The following is a 23,341-nucleotide window of genomic DNA, read 5'->3' as shown; positions in this document are numbered from 1 at the left end:
CCAATCATTAGCTCTGAAAATGCGGTTTATAAAAATACTGTGCAAAAGTTTCAAACCTCTCCTGGTCAATCTCTTGTCAAAGCAGAAAGAAGGGGCATTTTTTCTCCTTTCACTGGCATCTGGGCATCTTTTCTATTGAAATTGTCCATCTACTGCCTCACAATAGTTATGTGTTTAAGGGGTCGAGTCCACATCACATTTGAAAAATATTCGTTAGGACACCCCTACCTTTGTAATAAAATATTACTTCATTATCAGGAGAATACTCATAACTCACTCTGGGTTTTCCTGGTTATGTGCAACAACTCACCCCAACACATGCTCTAAGAGCACAACTGTAAAAGCTCTAAGAAACAACAAAGTGAATAGCTAGATTCAAGATACGTTAAATCCCATTGACAACTCTAAATGTCTGGCTTGTGTCATGAGGTGATAGTATTTTCTGGTTTTACTGTGCTAGTGGTTCAGTTGATGTAACTGCAATAGAGATGATTGAACTATAGTCCTATGAAGTTCCTGGAAAGAAGTTCAGTAGCGTTAGAAGTTGATATTTGTCAAAAGAAAAAATCAAAGTAAAATATTCCACAAACTGCAGTTAAAATGAGCACCATGAAAGACCAGTCAAATACCGAATACAACTTGTGAGTTGCGTGGTACCCATTCCTTTCCTTGCCAATGCGCCCCCACCACATAACAAATACTTCTGACGTACTTGCTGTAAATTCTACGGATTTATTTGTTTGTTTGTTTTGTTTTTAAATACAGAGGCCATGCCATAAACCAAACACCTATCCTCAATTCTTCTTTGGTATTTATGTTAGACTGGAGCCCGAATGTCCTTATCCCCTGCAAGCCAGTACCCCAGAATTACCTATGACAAACAGCAGTGCTGGATGGTGTGTCATTTTCTGCTATGCTTACGCTGCATTTTGCAAACCAGACCTGTCATTTCCTATGTCATCATTGTAGGGGTGTTTCAGCTGGGTATCAGTTTTAACCTTCCTGTTCTGAGGTGTATTGATGTACAACACAACAATAATGTGCAAGCCGGAAGCATAGTCTCTCCTAAAAGTAGATTGAAGCAAGAACAGTCATATCAAGTCACTCTGTGGTACATTTATTATTTTTCATTTGAAAGATTACATTTCTTCCATGTGTAAAAAAAAAATAAAAATAAATACTTATTGGATTGAATTTCTTATTTATCGGTGTGTTATTTGGGTCTTGTACACATATGCACTTATATGTTCTAATTGTGCAGCTTCTTTGCATGCAAATGCTGTGGCACTCTCTGTCTTATCCGCCTTATCTCCCTCCAGCCTCTCTCCTTTGTCCTGGGATTCCACAGCTTCCCAGTTACACGAGCACTTACGGCTTTAAAGTCTCTTTGCTATCAGCCCATGCCTGCTATCTCCTGATGGACCATGGCAGACACTCTACTGAGAGAAGATTACGGAATCCATCTTTGTTATCGCTCTGTCTCAGTTTCATTTACATAAAGGTTTATTTCAGGACGTCGTAGACCTCCAAAAGAAGCTGTCTAATTAAGTTCACTAATTGCAGCTCCAATAAACTTTAGTTGGAATCCCTCCTTTATCTATAAACAGAAAGGATTTCTTTCTCACCACTCAGACCCATTTTAGATCAGTTAAATTATTCAAACAGAATGCAATGTCACAATTAGGAGTCATGTCTGTGGCTTTCAGGATGAAGTGTAAATAAATCATTGTGATAATCATCTGGGGATGTCCTCTAAGAATCTGAGGACGTGTTTTGTCTGAGCTGCTGACACAGTTTTGTCACAGTGTCCAGACAACAACAGAGCTCATTAGTGGCACTAAACATGCTGATCATTTTGTAGAATTCCTTTTTAATAGGATTCACTGAGCATATTAACTGCATAATCACATAGCATTACCAATTCACTCCCTGGGACATCATTCCCCTTTGTTAACTTCTTTACCGACCTGTAAGTTTACATTTACTAATGCGGCCAAATTCCCAATAAAACAAAAAAAAAATCTTGTTTCAAGAAAGCAACTAAATTTCAAATTGTCTGAAATCAATATCGTGAACTTATTGTTGTTGTAACAATGTTTCATTGCAATAAATCTCATGGAACGCCCATTTTTGGTTTATTGGTGTGATCATCAGAGTTAAGTAGAATTAAATTATTGTTCATTATCCTAATTAGTTTTGAAAGGTATGTAGATTAGTAATAAACACTTAAGAAGACATGAAAGACTATGTCTTTAAATTAAAATATACTACTACACCATACTACTACATGCATATTAATCAGGCAATATAGTATTCTACACCTCATAAGTATTTTTTTTTTTTTTTTTTGCAGAAAATGTAACTCTTTGTTGGTTGTGTAATATATTCATTTTTCCTGCTCCTCACACTAAATGTTACAAATGTAAAATATTAAAATTCTAACAAAATATTTTACATCAAATATTTGATGTGAAAAAAAAGAAAGTCGCAGACGTAAACTGCATAGAGTAAAACTAAAAAATTCTGACAACTCCTTAGAAATAATACATTAAATGATTACTTTGAAAAGCGTATTATAGTTCTAATACCAAAACAGGTCCAGTGTACAATGAATGCTCAGCACATTGTGTTATGCTTCTTAGGTTGCCTGACATTGTTGATATCTTAACGTTTTCATTCTCCAGATTTACTGTTTATGGCCATGCATGGATAAATGTGAAGTGTCTGCAAAACCATGGCTTAATGACTGAAGCGTAAACTGCTGCCCAATGACAAATAACTCTAAAGGAAATATGAGCCCCTGCTATTACTTTGGGGGTTTATAAGGCTTCACTGACCATTAAAGAAGATTTTACTGTCGTCCATCTGAGCAGCCAAAGCTTAACTGGATATCTCGGAGGCCATTTTAGCTCCACTGTCTGCAGACTTAAAATAAAGCCTTGTTCCCACTAATTTGTGGTTTCTCGTGGTTGTATTTATACACCTTGAATTTTTATTTTCACTTCGTCTCAGTGGAACCAAAAAGTAGTGCATACTTACGAAATGGAAGCAAAGGGATGCGTGGCTTTTATTTTACAGATGAAAGTCTGAAAGCTTTGACTTAAAGCTCATTTTAAATCTGACTCTTCTGTGAAGAGCTGGAGAGGTTTGTTGATGACATTAACAACCAAAAAGCATCAAGACAAATAAACACAGCAGACTGGTCTGGGGGAAAGTTGAGGAGAAGTCTATAACAGAGTGGAATTACTATAATGCTAAACCTTGAACATATCATGACTAAACTTGAGTTTCTTTGTAATGAAGAATGGTGGCAATTGTCTGTCTGTAGGCAACTGCAACCATTTGGAAGACTGGTAGAGACAAACTCCTGAAAGATATCCATTGTAAATTGGTCCTACAAAGTATTACTCTATTTTTCTCCAGTTTCTCACATAAAATCATAGTAAAATATGTAAAAAATTCATATATGTGAATTGAAATAAGAAAAACTTGGAAAAGTTAACGCTTTTGTTGCGCCTGAAATGTTCAAAATATATTTTTGTCTAAATTGGCTACCCATTTTGCTAACAATTACTTGAATTACTAGGAAAATACAGTTAAGTTCTAAACTTAGAGTGTTGTCATTATTTAAGATTTAAAGCTACAGTCTATGCTCAACCTTTTGCCTATTTTTGTGCAGCATAGGCCATCATGTGGCAGCATGACTTACTTAAGTTACAACATAACAGTGCAGCACATTCTCTGCTCTCTAATATGTTTTAACTTTAAAATCAGACATCTCTAAATAAATCACACTAATCCAAAGTTGTCGGTGAGCATTTCTAGCCTTACTTTAGCTTCAGGACCCTGCAAGTTAGGCCTTCTGGTAGTCAGATGTTTTATAATATATTCCAGCTGCTGAAGGTGCTCTCACTGAAAATATAGTTGGCTTCTGAACATACTTTGCTCCAAGTCCACCTCAGAGCTCCTTCACATCTGATCGAGTTCTTAGACTCTTTCTCTTCATGGTTTTTATTGTTGATAAAATGATTAGGCCCTCAGTGGGAGTGCAAGTCGGCGTAAGTGAAGTTGATTTATGGCAGAAGCTGCAGTTGATTTAGTCCCTGACTCCATCGACTGCCAATCTTTGCTTTGCATCTGGAGCGTGATGGACACCTGCGGGTTCAGGGGTCAGCTGTGTGGGGACGACCTCGACTCGGCGCTGACCCACCAAAGCAGTTGATGTGGCGAGTTTTAGAAAGCGTGAGGTCTGTCGGTTCAGTTATGGTCGTCCGTTTCCGCATGACAAATGGCCGGCTGTGCCATTGAGGAAAGAGGAAAAAGAACACACTATGTCCACTTTGACCCCTTCAAACAACGCTCAAGGGGGAGAGCGAGGGCCTGAATCTGTTTTTGAGGTTATCCTGGGGCCCCTGGCGGCTAGAGATCATGTTCCCAAATATCATTCAAACATCCTCAGGGACTTCTTGTCCCACTCGGCTGAAGATACATCTTGGATTGGGCTCGACTTTGATGGAGTAAAGATGGAGGCGAGAGGGGGACTGTGTTTGCACATGGGATGCATGTATACGCGGGCTTGCATGCAAACTTGCAAGTGTGTTTATGCTTGCCCTGAAATAGAGGTGAACGTACTTCTGTGAGAGCAGACCAGCTAATCTAAACCTTGTGTGTTGAGCAGCTGCATGTCTGTGTAGCTATCACGGCTTCCTATCCTCCTTTCCTCCCTGTCTGAGGCTGAAATTATTGAAGCTACAAATTACCCGGGCCCTGAGGTTCTTCCACTGGTGGTGATGGCAAGCAGATGGCAGCAGAGCTCAGCGAGCCAGGCCCTCCTCCCCGACCCCAACCCACGACATTTGCATTTCATGAGCCTTAATTGCGTCTGTTGTCGTCCTCCCAACCGGCCCTGCGATTTCGTGCCTGTCACAGTGCACCCCTGCACCCTTGAAGAAGCTGTGATAGATTAAGGTGGGCCTTCTGTTTGCATCCCCTCCATTGTGTTTGAGAAATGAGAAAATATTATCTCCCAGTCGACTCAGAGTGGAAAACCTGGATGGGGTTGAGGTGTGAAGGCAGGATGTCAGAGTGACATTGGGTGTGACAGGACCAGGCGGGGAGAATTTGAAGAAAAATAGGAAAAGTGATTATTTCAAAAGCTTGCCATTGACCCTGTGAAGAAGAAACAATGATACGTGAAAATCCCCAGACACCCAGAACGTACCGGGCTTCCTGGGCTTTTAAACATTGATCAAGGAATGATTGTCCTGAAAAATTTAACCATTTTCTGCTTCTAATTTTTGAACTGTTTTGTTGTTATTGCTCAATATCATTGGTAATAAAATTAAAAACTAAAACTATGTTCATGCACACTGATTTTCAGTTCTTTTTCCATCATATCTGGATGTACATCCCATTAATTGTTCTCCTGTTATCTCCTACAGTAGAATAAATTTTGCCTTGAAGTGGTGTAGTTTTTCTCTTTTTTTTTGTTCTAGATCTTTAGCCATTTTGTTCAAAGCTGACTTTATGATTGACAAGATTTGTTTCTTTTTCAATTAAAGTTATTTTTAATTTTTTTTTTAAATAACACAATTTGACAGAGAATAGGGATTCAACATTAACAAGGGGGTTCCCAAAGAGGCATTAGCTGAAAACTTTGCATGCTGAAGGTAATCAACTGAAGAATGACTTATCTGACATGTTCTGTGTCACATCTTCCCTGGGTTTTTTTTTTTTATTTCTGAAAGGACAACTATGGTAAAATTACAACTTTTCCCTTTCAACTATGCTGAGTTTACAGTTGTTATATTCATCCCCCATCTCTGAAATCAATAAGTATGTCATAAGACATTAAAAAAAGGAACATTTGCAGCCAAATGTTGCTGAAAAATTACAGCATTACATATGCAACGATGAATTTGGGCATCAATGTGTCACATGATGACCACAAAAACTAAAGTTAGTAAAAAAACTGAAGTACTAAAGTCACAAGTTTGAAATGCTGTTCAAAAAGTGAAGATTTATATGATTATTTACTCAATGGGTAGAGGGTGTTAGGAAAATGCAAGTATGAAAGCAGTAGATTAAAGACTTGACAACGGAAACAACGGGCAAATTCTTAACCATTTGTGCCTCGTGTCCATGTTGAAAAAACGTTTCAGGAGTTCCAAAACTTGAGCTGAAACAAACAACTGCAAAAGATATTCAACCAAGGAATTCAAATGAATTTGAATCATAGGACAGGGTTTGATGACTCTGCAATTATAATAAAGTCCTAATCTAGAACATTATTTGCTTTCATTTTCTTTTACTTGTTTTTTTTTTTTTTATTATTATTCAGTAAAACAGGTAAATGTCTTTGGAATAAGAATTAGGAATTTATCTTCTCACAGGAACATGTGTGATACAGCATCTTTGATGGAAATTGGGGAATAACTTATAGGTTTTTACAAACCATATATTCTAACATATTATTCATTACCAGCAGACCTCAGGTTTAGTCTGAGTCACTGCTTGTAAATAAGAGCAACTTTTGACAAACCTCTGTTCCTAACAGATTAAGAGCACTCTCTATCATTTTCTATTATTAAGATTTCTTTGTGATGCACTGAGCTTATGCTGCTTTGTCTGCATCTTTTAACAATTTCTCAAAATCAGGACACTAATTTATCTTCAGCTTTTGCCACTAATGGGGCGTTGTGCCACAAAAGCCTATGAAATGGGTCTGGAGGAGGACCCTTCATTAGACTGACTAATGCAGGCAGACGAGTGAGAGAAATCGTCCATCTCTGTTGCATGTGTGCATACTAATGGTTTAGAATCGCACACCAACCAGGATTTAACGATCATATACAGAGTTAATGAGGTTTAACAGACTTGACTAAGAAAAATATAATCCCACACACCCAAGAGAGATGTTGAGTGTTTCCACTCACATCTCAAGTAGTGACAATGTTTTACCACACAGTGGCAGCATTTGTTGAAAAAGGTTGTCGTTTACAACGTTTGGTGTTGTTGCCTAAAGCAGTCACTAGATGGTGACATTCTACTATAAATGGAACACCACAAAAGGACATTGTAGTTCTTAGGAATCAACTAACTGTTACCAAATTATATTTTGTAATAAATAAAAGTATTTTCTCGATGCAGACATTATGCCTGTGGACCCACAAATCAAAAAGGAATGTTCTTATTTCCCTCAGGAATTCAGAGCATGGCGTCGTGGGAGGCTGAGACCTTGGTCTTGCAATCCTCTTTCTGAGTTATTTTTTTATTGCCACAGTTGTGGACATGTATTATGATCTCGGTACAGGAAAAGCAGCTCTGAGCTGATGAGTAACTGTGACTTGCAAATTAATGTCTGCTGTACACAATAGTTTAAGATACGGTTTGTTTTAAAAGAACTGTATTAAATAAAATTCACAAAGTGAAACTATTATATTCAGAAGTTGAAGTTCACATTGCTTTAATAGCAGCCTTCACCTTATCTGTACTGTTCTGTCTGATGTCTCTCATCTTTATCTTTACAACCTGGCACAGATCCAGCGTGGGGTTTGTCAGGATGTTAGTCAAGCCCTTTCATACATTGCACTAAAGCAGCTACATTATTTTGCCTTTGGCAGCTGCCTACAGCTTGCCAGCATGGGGTAGGATGAAGTACTTTGAAATTTCCTGGTAGACAGTTGTGCTGATTTTGACCTTGATAAAACACAGTAGACCAACCCCAAATTGTGACTTGACTGTGAGAACTTCCCACTGAACCTCACGCAACATGGACTTTGTACCTTTCCACTCTCCCTTGATTTCCAAATGAAATGCTTCAGACAAGTATGTAGCAGTTGTAGGCCGTGTCCTGAATACCCCTGTGGTTTGTGGCTCGTGAAACACTGCCAAGTAGTTTATTTTAGATATTTTGTATGTTTATTATTAACTTTTTTTTACCGCACTGTTCCTACTAAACATTTTATTAATATGCTTGGATACCACATTGATCTTCAGCCAGCATCTTTAGCAATAGTCCTTTGGGGATTCCCCTCCTTGTGATGCATTTTCAGTAGATGTAAGCCATAATCATCAAAATAACAAATGAACACGTGATGTTGTGATGTTGAAATTTGATTAGTACTTAATTTTTTAATAAACTTATTTTGATTTTCTGAGATGCACCAGTATATGTGTATGATGCCAGTGAAAGAGACAAAAAAAAAAACACAGTTTAGGTTTTAATAAACATTCTTTAATGATTAAAATTGTATTAGCATGAGAAGCATCTTTAAGTTTTGACGTAAACATAGCATTGACAACTAAAGGCTTTGGCTTTACAATGATTATGAGGGCAGTTTTCATCAGAGGTACTCTCTTCTAACTGAACCCAATGCCACAGTCGAACAGGAAGAAGTGCTCCGAAGTAAATGCTTGACCCTAACCTAAGAGAAGAGAAGGACTCGTACCATCTTATGGCGGTTAAAGTCCTCTGGTATCTTATGTGACACAAGAAACATCCACAGTGAAACTTGAGCTGCATGTTCTGAGTAACTGGCATTTTGCTGTGCCTTGGCCCCAGTGTGGGTGACACTGGTCACGTTCAGTATTTGCAGCCACAAGCATAAGGACACACAAATGTACTGCAAGCTGAACTTGGCCAGAATGTACGCAGGGGTTTACATGATTTCATTTCTGTTGCCGACTTTGCCAGTTGATAAAGCCAACGTAAAGCTGATAAAGCCAATATAAACATGCGTTTACTACCAGCTTTCTGGGGTCCACAGAGAGTCTCTACAGGTGAGACCTGGCTTTACAAGCTGGAAGTCTGTCCCTTGTAACAGTGGAATACACAGTACTAGATAATGTTGCTTTATTCAGTGCGCGTTTTAAGCTACAGTGTCAAAGGGAGCTGTTATGCACAACATATAAACAGTGTTATACAGTAGAGATCAAAGAAACCGCAGCAGTACAACCTTTCAAGTATTTCAAACTAAAAGTTGTTTCATCACTGTAGCTCTCTGTCATTTCTTCACTTATAGGGATAATACATCTTAAGTTGCTCTAACCTCTTATCATGTCTTTTATGGCATGTACTTGTAGTATATTACATATTAAGTGTGGATATATTATTTCCCTAGGCCCTAAAGTGTTATTTTTCTTTAAAAGAACTAACTTCCAAGGCCTTTTGGCTTCTTCAAATCTCAACATAGGTTGTCAAAAACATCCAAATTAAAGCAAACAAAAATTAAAATAAAGCTGATTCTCTGTGTGCAGGTCTGCAAGAGTAATACTGACATTCCAAATGACTTTTGCCTTTATTAGTGCACCACCTCAATCTCAATTATTTACCATTTACAGTAGCTGATGAAGAAAAAAGGACACCGCAAAAAGACATCCCAACACTGCGAAATGTTCCTGTCTCCTTTCGCCTATAATCATTTCACACTGATTCCAAACAAAATAACTATTTTATATAATTGCTATAAGTAATAGGAATGATAAATATGTAGCACCATATTTTTTGTTTAAAATAAGAAATTAAAAAAATGTGAAAGAAGAAAAATAAAACTAAATTAACCTAGATTAAACAGCTAAGCTAAATTTTTGGACTACATTTAAAGTTGGCTCGCTCATATAACTAACCATGCATTTTAGTTAATATGCTGCAAAATTCTTTTCTTTTTTTTTCTAATTTACCAAAATGTTTGCCAGTTATCCAAAAAATGGTTGAAAACACAAAATAAAACATCTTATAATAACATCATACTTATAAATAAAGACAGAGGCACTTTTTCAGCTAAAACAAAGCTCATAATGTCCACAGAGCAACACAAAGGCTATGTACATATATGTAAAAAGTGTTATAAATAGGTTTTAAACCATAGATACTATATACATCATTTTAACAGACACTATTGGTGTTTTGAGTTGGGGTTTTTTTTTTGCCTTTGGTGTTACTTCTTTGATATTGGCTTCACAACTTAATATTCAGAAGGGAACTTCAAAGGTTACTGGTAACACTGAGATGGAGCGGCACTTCATTCTCGCTTCCTCAAAACGGCATAGATGAGCCCACTGATGAGCGCCAGAGGGAAGGCCACCCATGCCAGGATGTAGGCGTATCCAAACGAGTACTCATCCGAGACCCAGTCAGGATGCATCAGCGTATAGATGATGGCTCCGCTCATCACAAACAAACCTACAGAAAGAGGGATGACAAGGAGCGGGGAATAACGCCGCCTGTGAGCGCCTTCAGTTAGTGTATCATGTTTCCCTGCACTGTTGTGCTCTGTGTCTTCTGTCCAGAGCGGATCCCTGCCTGGCTGCAGAGGCGGATCGGTCAGCCCTCCATATTACATCACAGTCACTCATGCTTTCTGAACCCCCATCTGGCCTTTGCCAGCCTTTCCAGCTTTCCGCCCACTACCCCTTGTCAGACATGGGATGATCTGTTTGTCAGACCTCCACACTGACGGACCTCCCTGACATTTTGACTCACCCCGCTGGCTTTTTTCCCTGTCTCATTCTTGTTTGGTTGAGTGGGCACCTGGTTGCCTAGCTCTGCACTGGTATGCTATAAAAAAAGGGGGGGGGGGGGGGGGGGGGGTGACTGGCATTTTGCAAACAGAGCTGCCAAGAGACAACACAACAAAGTGGTGGTGGAGCTGCTTTGTCCAAAGGGCATGGAGTACAAAAGACAAGTGGTGCATGAAAACCATTAGAAACTGGCTCAGGGTCTTAATTTGATTCTCTGAAAATAGATTATGATAAACGGAGCATTTTCTCTCTCTCTGTGTGTGTGTCTGTAGGTGGATATTTTTTATAGTCATGCACTTTCTACTGAAGTGCTGCTATGTTTTCCATTTGTATCAAAGAAGTGAAATATTGCATTTTCTTGACCATAATAAAACTTAAGCTCTTTTTTCACTACAAAGCCCCCAACACTAGGGTGTAGCTAACTATACCTTAACTATACTAGAAGGTATAGTTAATATTATATATTTTTTTATCTTTGCAAAAGAGATAAATAGCTCTAACCTTTTTAACATTTTGTGACATTACAACCATAAACATACATTTATTTTACATGTTTCCGAAACAGACCCACACAAAGTAATAAGTAATTTTGAAGTGGAACGAAACTGACAAATTGTTTTCATGTTTGTTTACAAATAAAGTTCTAAATAGCATTTTTCTATTATTGTTCAGTCCGAATAAGTCAATGTGCTATGAGGCTAAGCATCATTTTAACACAATAATATGCATCAGACAAAATCGTTCTAATGTAGCTCTGATTGCATGCTTTGTGTTCTTTCCACAATAGAAACTATTTCCATACTTTTTTTCATCCAGAGTACTGACTTTAGTGTTCTTATGAAGGGATTTTTTAAAAAAAAAATGGATTACATTGATCCAAACTTACTAGCCAGGATCTGGAAGATTCCAGTGGGGATAAATCGTCCGCCCTTCGGCAAAGTGAAGAGCTGGCAGAAGAAGAGTAACAGAGAGAGGAAGCTGAAGATGATGGAGAGGATCATCAGAGCTTGGACCACCTGAATCCACACTACAGGCGAGAAAAGAAGAGTTCGCTCAACAACACAACATAGCATTCATTAGCCAGAGTATAACATATACAAAAAGTAGCTGGAGGAGCATATGAGAACAGGAAACAAACATCAATAGGTGCTTTGACTGGCCTTGTCTCAGCTCAGCTGAAGCATCTTTAAAAACAGATCATAATGACCAAGCCCTTGTCATGTTTACTTCGGGGAATGTTGTAATGGATCCAGCACAATGAAGCTCAGGTATCCTGTTTCTAAAAGCTCTCTGCACCCCTCACAGGAGACCCTTAAACTCAATCTAACAGATCAATCTTTACTGATAGGCCCTCCACTGCAAGAGGCCATTAACCCATTAGACTCCTGTATTGATGACGAACACAGCATCTGCTGTTTTTGTACTGTCTACCTTAGCATTTAGATTTAAATTGTCTGCTTGTTTCTATTGCCTGTGCCAACCTTCCAGGAATCCATCATTTTTTCCAAGCAGTCTGTATTTCTATCTATGCAGATCCCCAGATGCTCATTTTTTCCTTTACTGCTTGTTCCTGTGTTGTCATTAGGTCAAGGTGTTGAATGTTTTCAAAAGTGATGGTTTCAAAAGCACTAATAGTTTCCATAATGGCATCCTTACAGTTTACAGTCTTTTCAAAACAACCTTCTTTTTATCTACATATTTAGCTAAACATCATGTATTTGAAACCTTTAGCTTAATAAAAACTACATAAAAAAATTAGTGACAGGATTTGATGAATAAATGGAGACAGTTTATTAATGTTTTGATGAATTGAAAACTCAAAGAAAATGCAGCAGAGCACATTTTTCACTTTTATGAAATATATGAATAAAATTTAAATCCAAACTAACAATGAAAACCAGATATTCTTACTTGAAAAAAGGTACTAAAATTAATGAGTGTTATAAATGTTTTTGTATGTGTCAAAATCATAATAGCAATAAATAGAATGTATAGTTAACATTGTTCCGATCAATACGCTACATTTATTTTTGTAGCAGTAGGAATAATTGTTGCTTTTCAGTTTAAATGTAAGCATTTGGATCATGTTAAGTATACTTCCTTAAAGGGGTGGGGGGGGCGCAGGGGCAAAGCACGACCCATGTATTGAGGCATTAGTCCTCGTGGCGATGGTCGCAGGTTCAATTCCTGGCCTGGAGACATTTGCCGCATGTCTTCCCCCTCTCTCTCATTACCCTGTTTCCGGTCGAACTACTTTCAAATAAAGGCCACTAGAGCCAACAAAACCTTTAAAAAAAAGGTATACTTCCTTTAAAATTAACTTTTAATAAACCATGGTAAATCTCAAGGTCATACTGTGAACATCTTGTAGCAGCCTATGCTCTATGTCACAAAGTCCTAAAGTCAAATCTTGCTCCAGAATTTCAAATAAAAATTGTTTTCATAACCGCTCAAATTCTTTGTTTAAAATATCCAGGTGATCCAAAGATGTTGTTTTAATGGAAGAGCACTTACAACAATGGAAAAACACATGATGCATAATACATTACTGCTCATCAAGAGCAAATAGGATGGGAAGTGAAATGTAATTCCTATAACAATCTGTGGTTTTAACATCTGGAGCTCTTTGAGAGTTGAAACCCTGTAAATCACCAAAGCGCAGACTGGATTTCACTGTAATCATCCTGTTTTCAGATGTGATGTGTGATTTTGTGATAACGCCGTAAGAGTAACAATAATACAGCACTGCTTCTGATAAACACACATCTTTGCCTTCCTTATGTTTCCTTCCCTGGTAGGAAACGGTGACATCGGCCATTTCCTGGCAAGAGGCAAAACTTAGAGTTCGCAGAAGAATCGTTGTGCCAAATTTCACTGTGTTCTAAACAGGAAGGTATTTTTTGCTCTTGCTCACTGTTTGTGTTCAGAGGGCACTAGAGGTTCTTCCTCAACAGCTAATTTTAGATCATGTGAACTGTATGAAGTAATTTTTCTGGCTATGCAGATGTGCAACTCACTCTGCATGTGATAACTGCATGCATCACATCCTCATGTCATGCTGTCTTGTTTGAAACCATGACAACAACAAGAAGGAACTCCAAAGTTTGAGGAAACCCTGCCGAAAATGTGAAGTTGAGCACCAAGATTATTATTAATATCTGATTGAATCTGATGGCTCAGCAGAGCTTCAGAAGGCCTATCTTCCATCTCCCTGAGCTCACTGCAAAGCAAACCCGGGAACAGCACACACTCACTCCTTCCTGAATAAACACTCTGCATCACCGCACCAATATGAGCAAGTCAAACAAACACTGTGCGCCATAAAACTACAAGGCAAAGCATCCAGGCGGCTGCTCGGCTGACAAGACACAAGCTGGCCGAGAGGGTTCATTCTAGACGGATGACATCAGTGGACTGCAGCTGCAACACTGTAGGCAAAACTTACAGTAACTTTGCTAACTTTGTGGTGGCAACAGTTATCTTATGACATCATATTTTAAAGAAGAATCTATTTATCCTTAATCCCCAGCTAGAATCTCTGTGGATAAATATCTCCACACTGCAGCTGCTGTTTTAAATTGCCCATATGATCCCTGCAAACCAACACTGGGCACACTAATCTGACACTAGGCGACCCCTTCGCCCCCTCCATCAACAAGCCATGTCCTGTAGTCCTACACACACAAATTCAAGCACACAGACATGGACAACTTTGGATACTCTCTGCAGCCCCACCCAGGTCATTCACAGCTCCCTGCACGCTTGTCACTATGCTTACTCTCCAACATTAGATCTTATTATGGACATCACACTATGACTATTTATACAGCGGGAGCCAATCTCCAAAAGGCACTGCCACATTCTCTGCCCTAGATGGCACCAGAGTCCCGGAGGCGCTTTGACACACCCACATATTTAGTAAAATAGAATTTTTTATTTTTTATTTTTTTTACTTTACAACAGAGCTAGACAATCAAAACTTACAGGAACAGAATCTTAGCGGCAAAATCTGGAAAAATATGCAGATGTCTGACCTCCAGTTGATGCTCCGTCGCAGTGTATACTGTCCGTAGAACAGTTTAGCCAAAGGTCTGAGGTTCCCATTGTCCCTGTTGTCCATACCTGCAGTCAAATACAATGATTGGTTATGTTTGAATACCTGCAACTATCAAGAGTGTCACCACAAACTTATGGAAAAAGGATAACCAAAACAGTGGCCACTGATTATCTTGTGTGGCTTTATGAAAACCAACAGCTAAGAAGGACTTTCTAAAGCTTCATATTTGGATGGGCGACGGGCATTCAAATGTGACACATTATAGAGGACCAAACCTTATTGGGTGCTTGTCATATCACATTCAGGAAATACCAGAATTAAAATGTACATTTTTATGACTAACATCATAGCTTAGGAAAATATTTGCCTCTTGAAACAATATACATGGGTATGAAATGGTGTGTTTCTATGTATAAATGGGTGTGCAGTTTGGCAAATGGCTGAACTTACCTGTAGCCAAAAAGTAAAACAAGAAATAAACAAAACATAAATACATAAACTGTGTGGGTCAAATCACCTGCTCACCAATATTTCAGCGCCCATGACTTTCCAGTTTCGTCTTTTCTTTCTTCCATCTTATACCAACAATATTTTGTACCTATTTACTTAGACCACGTAGCAGTATAAATTATTGCATAGATTATATTGCATATATTAATTTTTGTTTTGTTTTTGAGTATCATGCGGAAATAAATCAGAAAAAAAAACATCTCAGTCATAAGGTACAATTGGAAATTATTTTACTAATAGAGTGCTAATGTATTTCTTCAGAAAATTCACGAAGGTGTCTTAAAAGACTGAACAATACACGTTTTACTCACACTGACAGTTGTTGACACAAACAGGAGAACAAGAGCAGAAATGTGCAGGAAGATGATTCCGAGCAGAAGGATCAGCATCTTGTCAGATTATCTGAAGATAAAAGAGCAGAGCATTCAGATCTCTCAGGATGATGAAGCTGTGTGTTTGGAGACATCTGAGTCTAAGTATATGGGTGTGTGTTGCAGCATAGGGAGAGACTTTAAGGTTGCATCCTTCCATTACTTAAATTTCAAGAGAAATTTAATCTCTGCGTCGAGGTGGATACATTAGTACCACTTACAGCTCACCTTTAGCTATTTAAAAACATTTTAATATTATTACAATCAAAGCTGTTCTCAACAATTACATTTTTGCTTTAAATAGAGCAAATCTAAAAGCGATTTGTCATTTTTACAACAGTACTTTCTTTTCCTTCTAAAAGAGCATAATGATTCCATGGATCAAAATTGGATTATTTCTGTTAATGAGTGTTAATCTAAGAAGGAAGTAGAATTACAATCAACGTTTTTAAAAAGAAAAAAAAGTTTCTAACTCTAAAACAAAGGTTTCTGGGGGATTTTTACCGATGACAGCTCAGTCATATCTACGTGCGCTTCTGTAAAGAGCAACACGCGCTTCCGCCTGAGTCTGAGCGAGTGCATCCGAAATTAAGCGAGTATAGAGGAAAGCAAAGTAAACTTACCTACAGGCGAAAGGCTTGAATTCCAAAAAAAGAAGCAGAAGCAAGAAGTGAATACGAGTCTACCCTTAATAGAGTCCAACAGCGACTCTTCTCCGTCCTTTAAAGTCCAGCTCAGACTAGATTGCTCCCAGCACTGACGTTCTGTTATAAAGTGTCTCATTATGGAAGAACAACGCCCTGCGTGCGCTGCTGCGTCATCGACTGACCTCCTGGACCGTGGTGAGGAATTCCCTAATATTGACTAGTTGTGCATATTTACGCGTCTGGTTGCCTTGGCTACTGAGGTACCGTAAGTGTGGGGACTAGCTCATCATTGTTTGGCCCGCTTGGTAACTAAAGAGAAGTAGCTGTTTTCGAGGATCACTTCCTATTTTTACGTATGCATTATTTATTTTTGCACGTTGGAAATCATAAAGATGCATGTACCGAAGTTGTGTTTGTTGCTCCTTTGCTTTTTAAGCATTTTTAAGAATAAAAATGTTTATTTCATTTTTTTTATTGTTATAATTATTGCATATATATGTAATTTAATGACTGATTTGAAAAAAAAAATTCAGGCATTGCACATTCTTGTTGATAAAACAAATCTGTGTCACATGAACATCAAAACTAAAATGCTCAATCAACAGTGCAACCTGCCTATCTCTACATAACTGGCAGCACTTTATAAAACACACATCCGCTTTACACCAGCAGCCTCTCTGAGGAGATTAGTTCATGTTCAACCTCAGATAGCCCGACATCAACATCCACTTTCTGTTTTACTTCACTTAGCAGATGCTGGTCTTCTTAACACTCTTGTCAGCTTAGAGCCAGCTTTTCTGCTCTCCTGTCTACAAAGACGTAAAAAGGGCAAAAACAAGCAGAGATATCTGTTATCTATACAGAGGTGTGTTTGTGTTGCTGCACCTTTATAGGACCTTAATTATTCATATCCCAAACCTCAATATGGGATTTTATATGATAGATTAACACAAAGTAGTGCAAAATTGTGCTTAACTAAATAAAAGACCAATCTGAAAGGTGTTTCACATGTTATAAAACTTTATTAAAGCTCATTTCACTGCAGCAGAAACTGCATGTATTTTGAGACGTGGTCAGTTAGGACAGGGTCTGTGTAAATAGACTTGGAAAGTACTATAGCCATAGATAATTTTGTGTAATAAAACTTCACCTTTATGTTGCATCTGCTGCATTATGATGCTTGATCTGAGCCTTGTTGAAATTTGTAGTGCAGGCATTCCCCTCTCCCATCCCTTATAAGTCAATGTTTGTGAAAGACTGACAATCGGACATTAGTTTTATTCCATCTGTGAAGTTAAGTGGGAGAGCCGCATAGCAAACATTCAGACATATCTACAGCCGGGACTGAGATTTCATCTCTGTCGTTGGACAGCAGGACTTGTCCATGTTGGCGCTGCAGACTCTTAGGAGGAATTCCAAAGCAGTAGATAGGACCTCAACCAAGAGCCATAAATCTGGAGAGTGGGCTGGATTAGGTTACAGAAACGCCCAGCCTCGTACCAACACAGAAGAGCACTAAAGCAGATGTAATGACCACAAAGGATGCATTTGTCCCATCAAAAACCTTCTAAAATATTAATGTTCTGTCCTCAACACGTGGCTACGTGTGGCTGAATGTCCAACAAACAACTAATAGAAAAAGTCTCCATACACGGTTTGTTCTTCTAAAATTAGGATCTTTAATAAATAAATTTTTGTAACTGAAATACAACAGGAGGAAAATTACATTAATAGCTCATACACGTCTTAATACTACACTCAAAATGTTTCTGTAACTGAACAGATAGAAAAATACATTACTAGCTAATACACATATCTTAATGGTATACTAAAAAAAATATGTACACTGCTCTTCAGTTTACCGACCAAAGAAAAGACAGCACACGTCTAAGTTTCTTCCAGACACATATGTACTTACAAGGACCAATGTGTTCCAAGTTACAAATCGTATAAAGTACGGTTTCAGAGTGTTTACTTTATCCCAATTGCCTAAACTCTTGTTGACAAGGTCACCAGAGGGAAATACGTCAAAGATAGTTTGCTGCTAAGAGCCCTGACTCGATCAAGTTTCTGTAAATATAATAGGACAAAAAAATTTTGTAATACAGATGCTACACTCTGATAAAATTTAAACCCAAAATATTTTAATTAATCTTAGCATGAATTTAGTCATACAATTTACCAACTAAACTTATTTACCAATTTCTTAATGTAATTTATTTGCACTGTAAAACAATTTACAGTATTTCATATAATGGCATCATTGGTAATATAATCCTTTGGCATATTATAGTATAATATACTGTATGTGGTATATATTATAATCTAATTAAGCATAATGAAGTGACAACCTGTCACAAAGAAGTGTTATTAAAGCAAATTGAGAGGTTTCTTTCTGCTTTTATTGTATTAAGTGCTGTCAGAAATATCCTGGCTCAGTTTATTATTTAGGATGGAGAACTACCTCACAACAGATAGATTTTATTTTATTTTTTATCTTTTCTGAGGCAGAGGATCCAGCTGATTCCCACCAGGGTCGGGGATGAAGGTTTATCTGTGTCATTCTTTGACCTCTTGACAATCTGGCCCTTTGTCTTGAGTTTCAGCTCATTGCAGTTGTTGGTGATAGTTGGCCCGGTCTTTGTGTCGTGCAGTCAGTACATTAGGCATCACATTCTGATGATCCACTTTCTGCTTAACTGTAACATCACCCTCCTTGCTGTTGCCTAGAATTGGACTACCTCATTCTCATCTTACACTGCATTTTTCCTTTGGCTCCAGTCACTGTTTATAGTCAGCCTAGATTATTTGCAAAATCGCACAAACAGTATTTCAATATATATGACACATCTCTGAGAAATTCTTCACCTATCTATTCTCCGTGGTCAAATTACTGAGCCCTTCACAGAAAAGCTAGGAAAATTTCACACAGTTGAACTCAACTTACTGATAATGTGATGTTTGGAAGCAATATTTGCACTTGGTCTTATTTAGGGGCTGCACAGTGGTGCAGTTGGTAGCAATGTTGCCTTGTAGCAAGAAGGTCCTGGGTTTGATTCCGGGTCCCAGGTCTAATATAAAATCTAATATTTTTTCTTCAGTTTCACAACTTTGCTCTCCTTTACCACTGAAATACTTTGAGGTTTGTAGTTGGAATGTGATTATTAAGCACGAGACGAGCACAGATAATTCTAGAAATCTCTTATTGTTATAAAATACAGCATATCATAAAAATCCTAAAAAGCTGAACCGGAAGCAGGCTGGCAAAGATAAGATGAGGTAAATAACTGTTAGAGACAGACAGCCTAGCGACTGATGAGAGGTAGATACGGTCTTGTTTGTGGGCCAATAAATGTTAATCCTCTCACAACACCCTGCCCTGTCATCACAGTTTAATCAGACCATGCGTACAGTACAACATTGAAATGACTAAGCAGCAAACCAGACTCTAATGCTTAAAATGCTTTGAATACAAAACAGATCCTGTTAAGGCTGCAACCGTTCTCAAAATCTAAACTCACACAGACTTACAACATATTCTCTTTAGGAAACAAAATCTCCTTTATTGCAGGTATTTTCTTTAAAAAAAATTATTAAAATGTTGTGAAAATATTACAGATTTAAAAGTCTATTTCAGCCTGAAAGTATTACAAAGTGTGGCTCATGGTTGTGATTTCTACCCTTGAAATCTCAATTCTGCGTGAAACAATTGTGATTGGATTAATTTATTCAACATGTCCTTAATCAAAGTCATGTAGGCTCTAAAGCGTAAAATGGAAGAATCTGAATGACTCATGTCAACAGCCATGCATGAAATCCTTTGGTCACAAGTTACAGCTTATCCTGCATGATTCTGGTTTAAGAAGAAAGGGGGATTTAGGGAATTTGTCTTAAGATGCTGTGAAATGAGAGCTGCTTAGATTACAGAAAGCAGGTCATGTTTTCCCTCTACTCAAGGTAAATAAATGAGCTAAAAACACGTCGTCAAGACAGACTAAAAAACACAGGTTTTCTGTGATTTAACAAAAGAACTGAAGATCTCATCTGGTCTGAACAGAATTTTAAAAAATGTTAGCCACAAGTCAATCATGTGGACCGCTAAAGAAATCCAATCAATGAACAAAATCAATCAGCAGGAGAAAAAGTGCTGACTTTTGTGGTTGACTCCTGAACTTTAATAAGTGCTTTGGTTCTTCTCTTCCAACTTATCATGAATTCTTCATAGGAGAAGAAGTTACGTGCAAAATTTTGTTAAAGATAGTAGATGTGTCAAAACATGGGCACAGAGGTTCATGTGTTTGACAGTCAGGATGGAAAACCTCGCTGTCCATCACATCTTATCAGGTTCTCTCCAGCATCCTGTGACTTGCAACAATTACTAGACTTATTCTTCAGCCCATTTCTGCTTACAATCTTATGTGTATATTAATAGACAAACATCACAGCCCTGTGATGGAGCGGCTTAGCGGCCTCCTGAGAAAACTGAGGTCTGGAACAGATACAAAAGCCGCAGAAGGAGTTGATTCCCATGAATGTTTATTTTTCAGTTTAAAATGGCCTAGTGACTGAGAGACGGATAAACTGACTATGTAGTTGCTCAAATCCCTTAGAGAGATTTAATGAGAGTTGCTGAAATTCTTTTTTTTTTTTTTTTTTTAAAGCCATTTCTAATTTCAAACTGCAGCATTTCAATAAATTTGAGGTCAACTCTAATTCTTTTGTTTTTCAGCTACTCTGCTGCAGACTTGCTTCTGTGTTTGGAATCAGTCTCTTGTTGAAGGATAAGTTTGGGCCACGCTGCTGCTGTTGGATGGGGGGGCGTCATATTTGACGTAATCCTGTGATCCTACTTGTCCAGATCCCATGAATGCAAAGTAAGCCCAAATCATCACTTCTCCACTGCCGTACTTGACATTTGGTATGACAAAAAGAGAATTGTGGAAAATTGCCAGAAACCAGCAGTGCTCCAGTTTGATGTGGGCCAGTGGCAGTTTCAGGGTGGCCTCCGTGCTCCTGGGTCATGCAGTAGCAATTGCCTCCCTCTGATATTTGCGAATGTCTTTCCACCCAGACATTGTGCTTACATACACCTGTCTGTTCCAGATCAGCAGTAGGTGGTCATGATTTTTTCTCATTAATTATTTAAAGGCGTTTGATTAGCAAGTGTTTTAGTGGATACTTTCCTTTTAATGACCTGTAGAACCACCAATACTTATTGTTAATTTGTAATAAAATAATGCTAAAAGCTTTAATTTCCATATGTGAATTTAGTGATTCCATATATTTTGTGAGAGTTGAAGTTCTCACATTTTTGCTTGCTTTCTTGACACCCCCCATATATATATATATATAAAAATTCCCTTCTCACCCACCGCGGGTGGTTCTTATCCTCTGAGCTCGGGTCCTCTACCAGAGGCCTGGGAGCTTGAGGGTCCTGCGCAGTATCTTGGCTGTGCCAAGGACTGCACATTTCTGGACTGAGATGTCTGATGTTGTTCCTGGGATCTGTTGTAGCCATTGGTCCAGTTTGGGGGTGACTGCCCCGAGGGCCCCGATGACCACAGGCACCACTGTGGTCTTCACCTTCCAGGCCCTCTCCAGTTCCTCCCTGAGGCCCTGGTATTTCTCTAGTTTCTCGTGCTCCTTTTTCCTGATGTTTTATATATATATATATATATATATATATATATATATATATATATATATATATATATATATATATATATTTATATTTATATAATGGCTATTAGTCTGTAAATCAAATATGGTTTTTCACAAGTTCCACCTGTCTTGCCAGCAGAACATAAAGCCCTCTGTGACAGACATGGGCCTAAGCTCAGCTCGCGTTTTCATCATGCTGTGGAATGTTGGCATGTATGAAACATAAAATAACATGGTGCTCAGGGAATCTATAACAAGAAGCTGAGTTAAAAATAAACTGCCAATATGTTTGGACTGTGGGGAGAATTTCAGAGCACATTCCTAATATGTAGGGGTGGCGGAGGAGGTCAAATGAGAGGTCCTTTCTGTGCATCATCCAAAGGGTTAACCATAAATCTATAGCAAATAATTGTTGTTAATTTCACTTTTCATGTTCACCAAAACTTTTATTTTCACAATAAAAATAGAAAAAAGAATGTGAAAAATATGGGGCAAAACATACTAAATATGTCAACCAAATTTGACATATTTAGTTGCGGTGCAGTGAAAGCTGGGCTCTTTTTGATGTGAAGGAGAAAATAAGGAGAGGCATTTCTTTTACTATAAAGGGCCTCAGGAATTTCAGAAGCATGGCCTCTTGCTATTTACTAGCTTCTCAGTACTGTAGTCAAACACTGTAGTGTTTTCAGTGCGGAGCAACCCTGCTGAGATTTTAATACCACTGTAAAACATTGCAGTTAAATCAAATTGCAAGTTGCACAGATTTTCAGGTGGTTAATCTTTATTATCTCCACTCCCTAAGAAAAGAATCTGAACTGGTGAACTTGTGTAGGAGATATTTTATGTTTCATTGGAAATTTGTAGCTGCTAATGGGGTTTTAGTATCAAATATCTAAAATAAATATCTTGGTTAAGATTTTTGGCTTCATGTCACATTTAAGATTTATTTCAAAATGTCTTCAGTTGTAATTTCAATTCTAATTAACTGCTGTAAGAGGAACCCTTAAAGTAGAATTTATTAGTGTGTAATATTAAAAAGTGGGTTGAGCTACAACCTTGACTTCAGGGTTTTTTGTAAGTACTTTATGTGATTTAACAACACAGAATTGTTCACAATAGTGAAGTGAAACAAAACATGCATAATTTATTAATAATTTATTTAATCATTTATAATTTAAGTTTTCAATCTGGAAAAGTTTAAAAGGGTATGAATGTATTTTTACCTGAGAGACTTGAATATAGAGTGCTTTAGTACTTTTAAGGATTTTTCTTCATTCTTTTTTTGTAATAAATGGTATGGTAGAATCTATAGCTGTTATATGATAAATCCCTATTTTTGACAGAGGGTCTGCTTTTTTAACAAGACTTGTAGGTATGCATGTGTGTTCTCTTTTACTTTTAATTATTGTTTGTAAGCAACTCTTCCAACTCTTTTTTCAATCTATAAACAGACGTGAGTGTTACAAGATACAAGAGATTCTTTGTTAAAACCTAAAGTCGAAATGGTATTGGTGATTGAAGCAATGTTTACATTCTGCAGTAAAGCCAAGGGTCATACCGGAAGTTTTGAAGGG

At 37.8% G+C, this 23,341-nt stretch overlaps 1 protein-coding gene across 2 annotated transcripts; it reads right to left on the bottom strand.

The window, feature by feature from the left end:
• Positions 1-8,214: 8,214 nt before the first annotated feature.
• Positions 8,215-16,284, bottom strand: pmp22 (peripheral myelin protein 22). 2 transcript variants are annotated; one of them, XM_023341517.1, is made up of 5 exons: positions 16,087-16,284; positions 15,400-15,490; positions 14,556-14,643; positions 11,408-11,548; positions 8,215-10,183 (listed from the first exon to the last, which is right to left on the bottom strand). In XM_023341517.1, the coding sequence occupies exons 2-5, from the start codon at positions 15,475-15,477 to the stop codon at positions 10,023-10,025; spliced, it is 468 nt and encodes a 155-aa protein (XP_023197285.1). In that variant the 5' UTR covers positions 15,478-15,490; positions 16,087-16,284; the 3' UTR covers positions 8,215-10,022. The 2 variants fall into 2 exon arrangements, with proteins under 2 accessions (XP_023197285.1, XP_014326796.1); XM_014471310.2 differs by having other exon boundaries at positions 16,083-16,276.
• Positions 16,285-23,341: the final 7,057 nt, after the last annotated feature.

This window comes from Xiphophorus maculatus, chromosome 10 (genome assembly GCF_002775205.1).
Source record: "Xiphophorus maculatus strain JP 163 A chromosome 10, X_maculatus-5.0-male, whole genome shotgun sequence".
Classification (NCBI taxonomy): Eukaryota; Metazoa; Chordata; class Actinopteri; order Cyprinodontiformes; family Poeciliidae; genus Xiphophorus; species Xiphophorus maculatus.
This window is presented reverse-complemented; position numbering and strand designations above follow the sequence as displayed.

Bases quoted from the DNA above. Each gene is read 5' to 3' on its own strand.
- pmp22 (XM_023341517.1), bottom strand. From the start codon at position 15,477: ATGCTGATCCTTCTGCTCGGAATCATCTTCCTGCACATTTCTGCTCTT. The intron at 14,644-15,399 runs GTGAGTAAAACG...ATTTGACTGCAG, and splicing joins TTGTGTCAACAACTGTCAGT to GTATGGACAACAGGGACAAT. The intron at 11,549-14,555 runs GTCAGACATCTG...TCTCGCCTGTAG, and splicing joins CGACGGAGCATCAACTGGAG to TGTGGATTCAGGTGGTCCAA.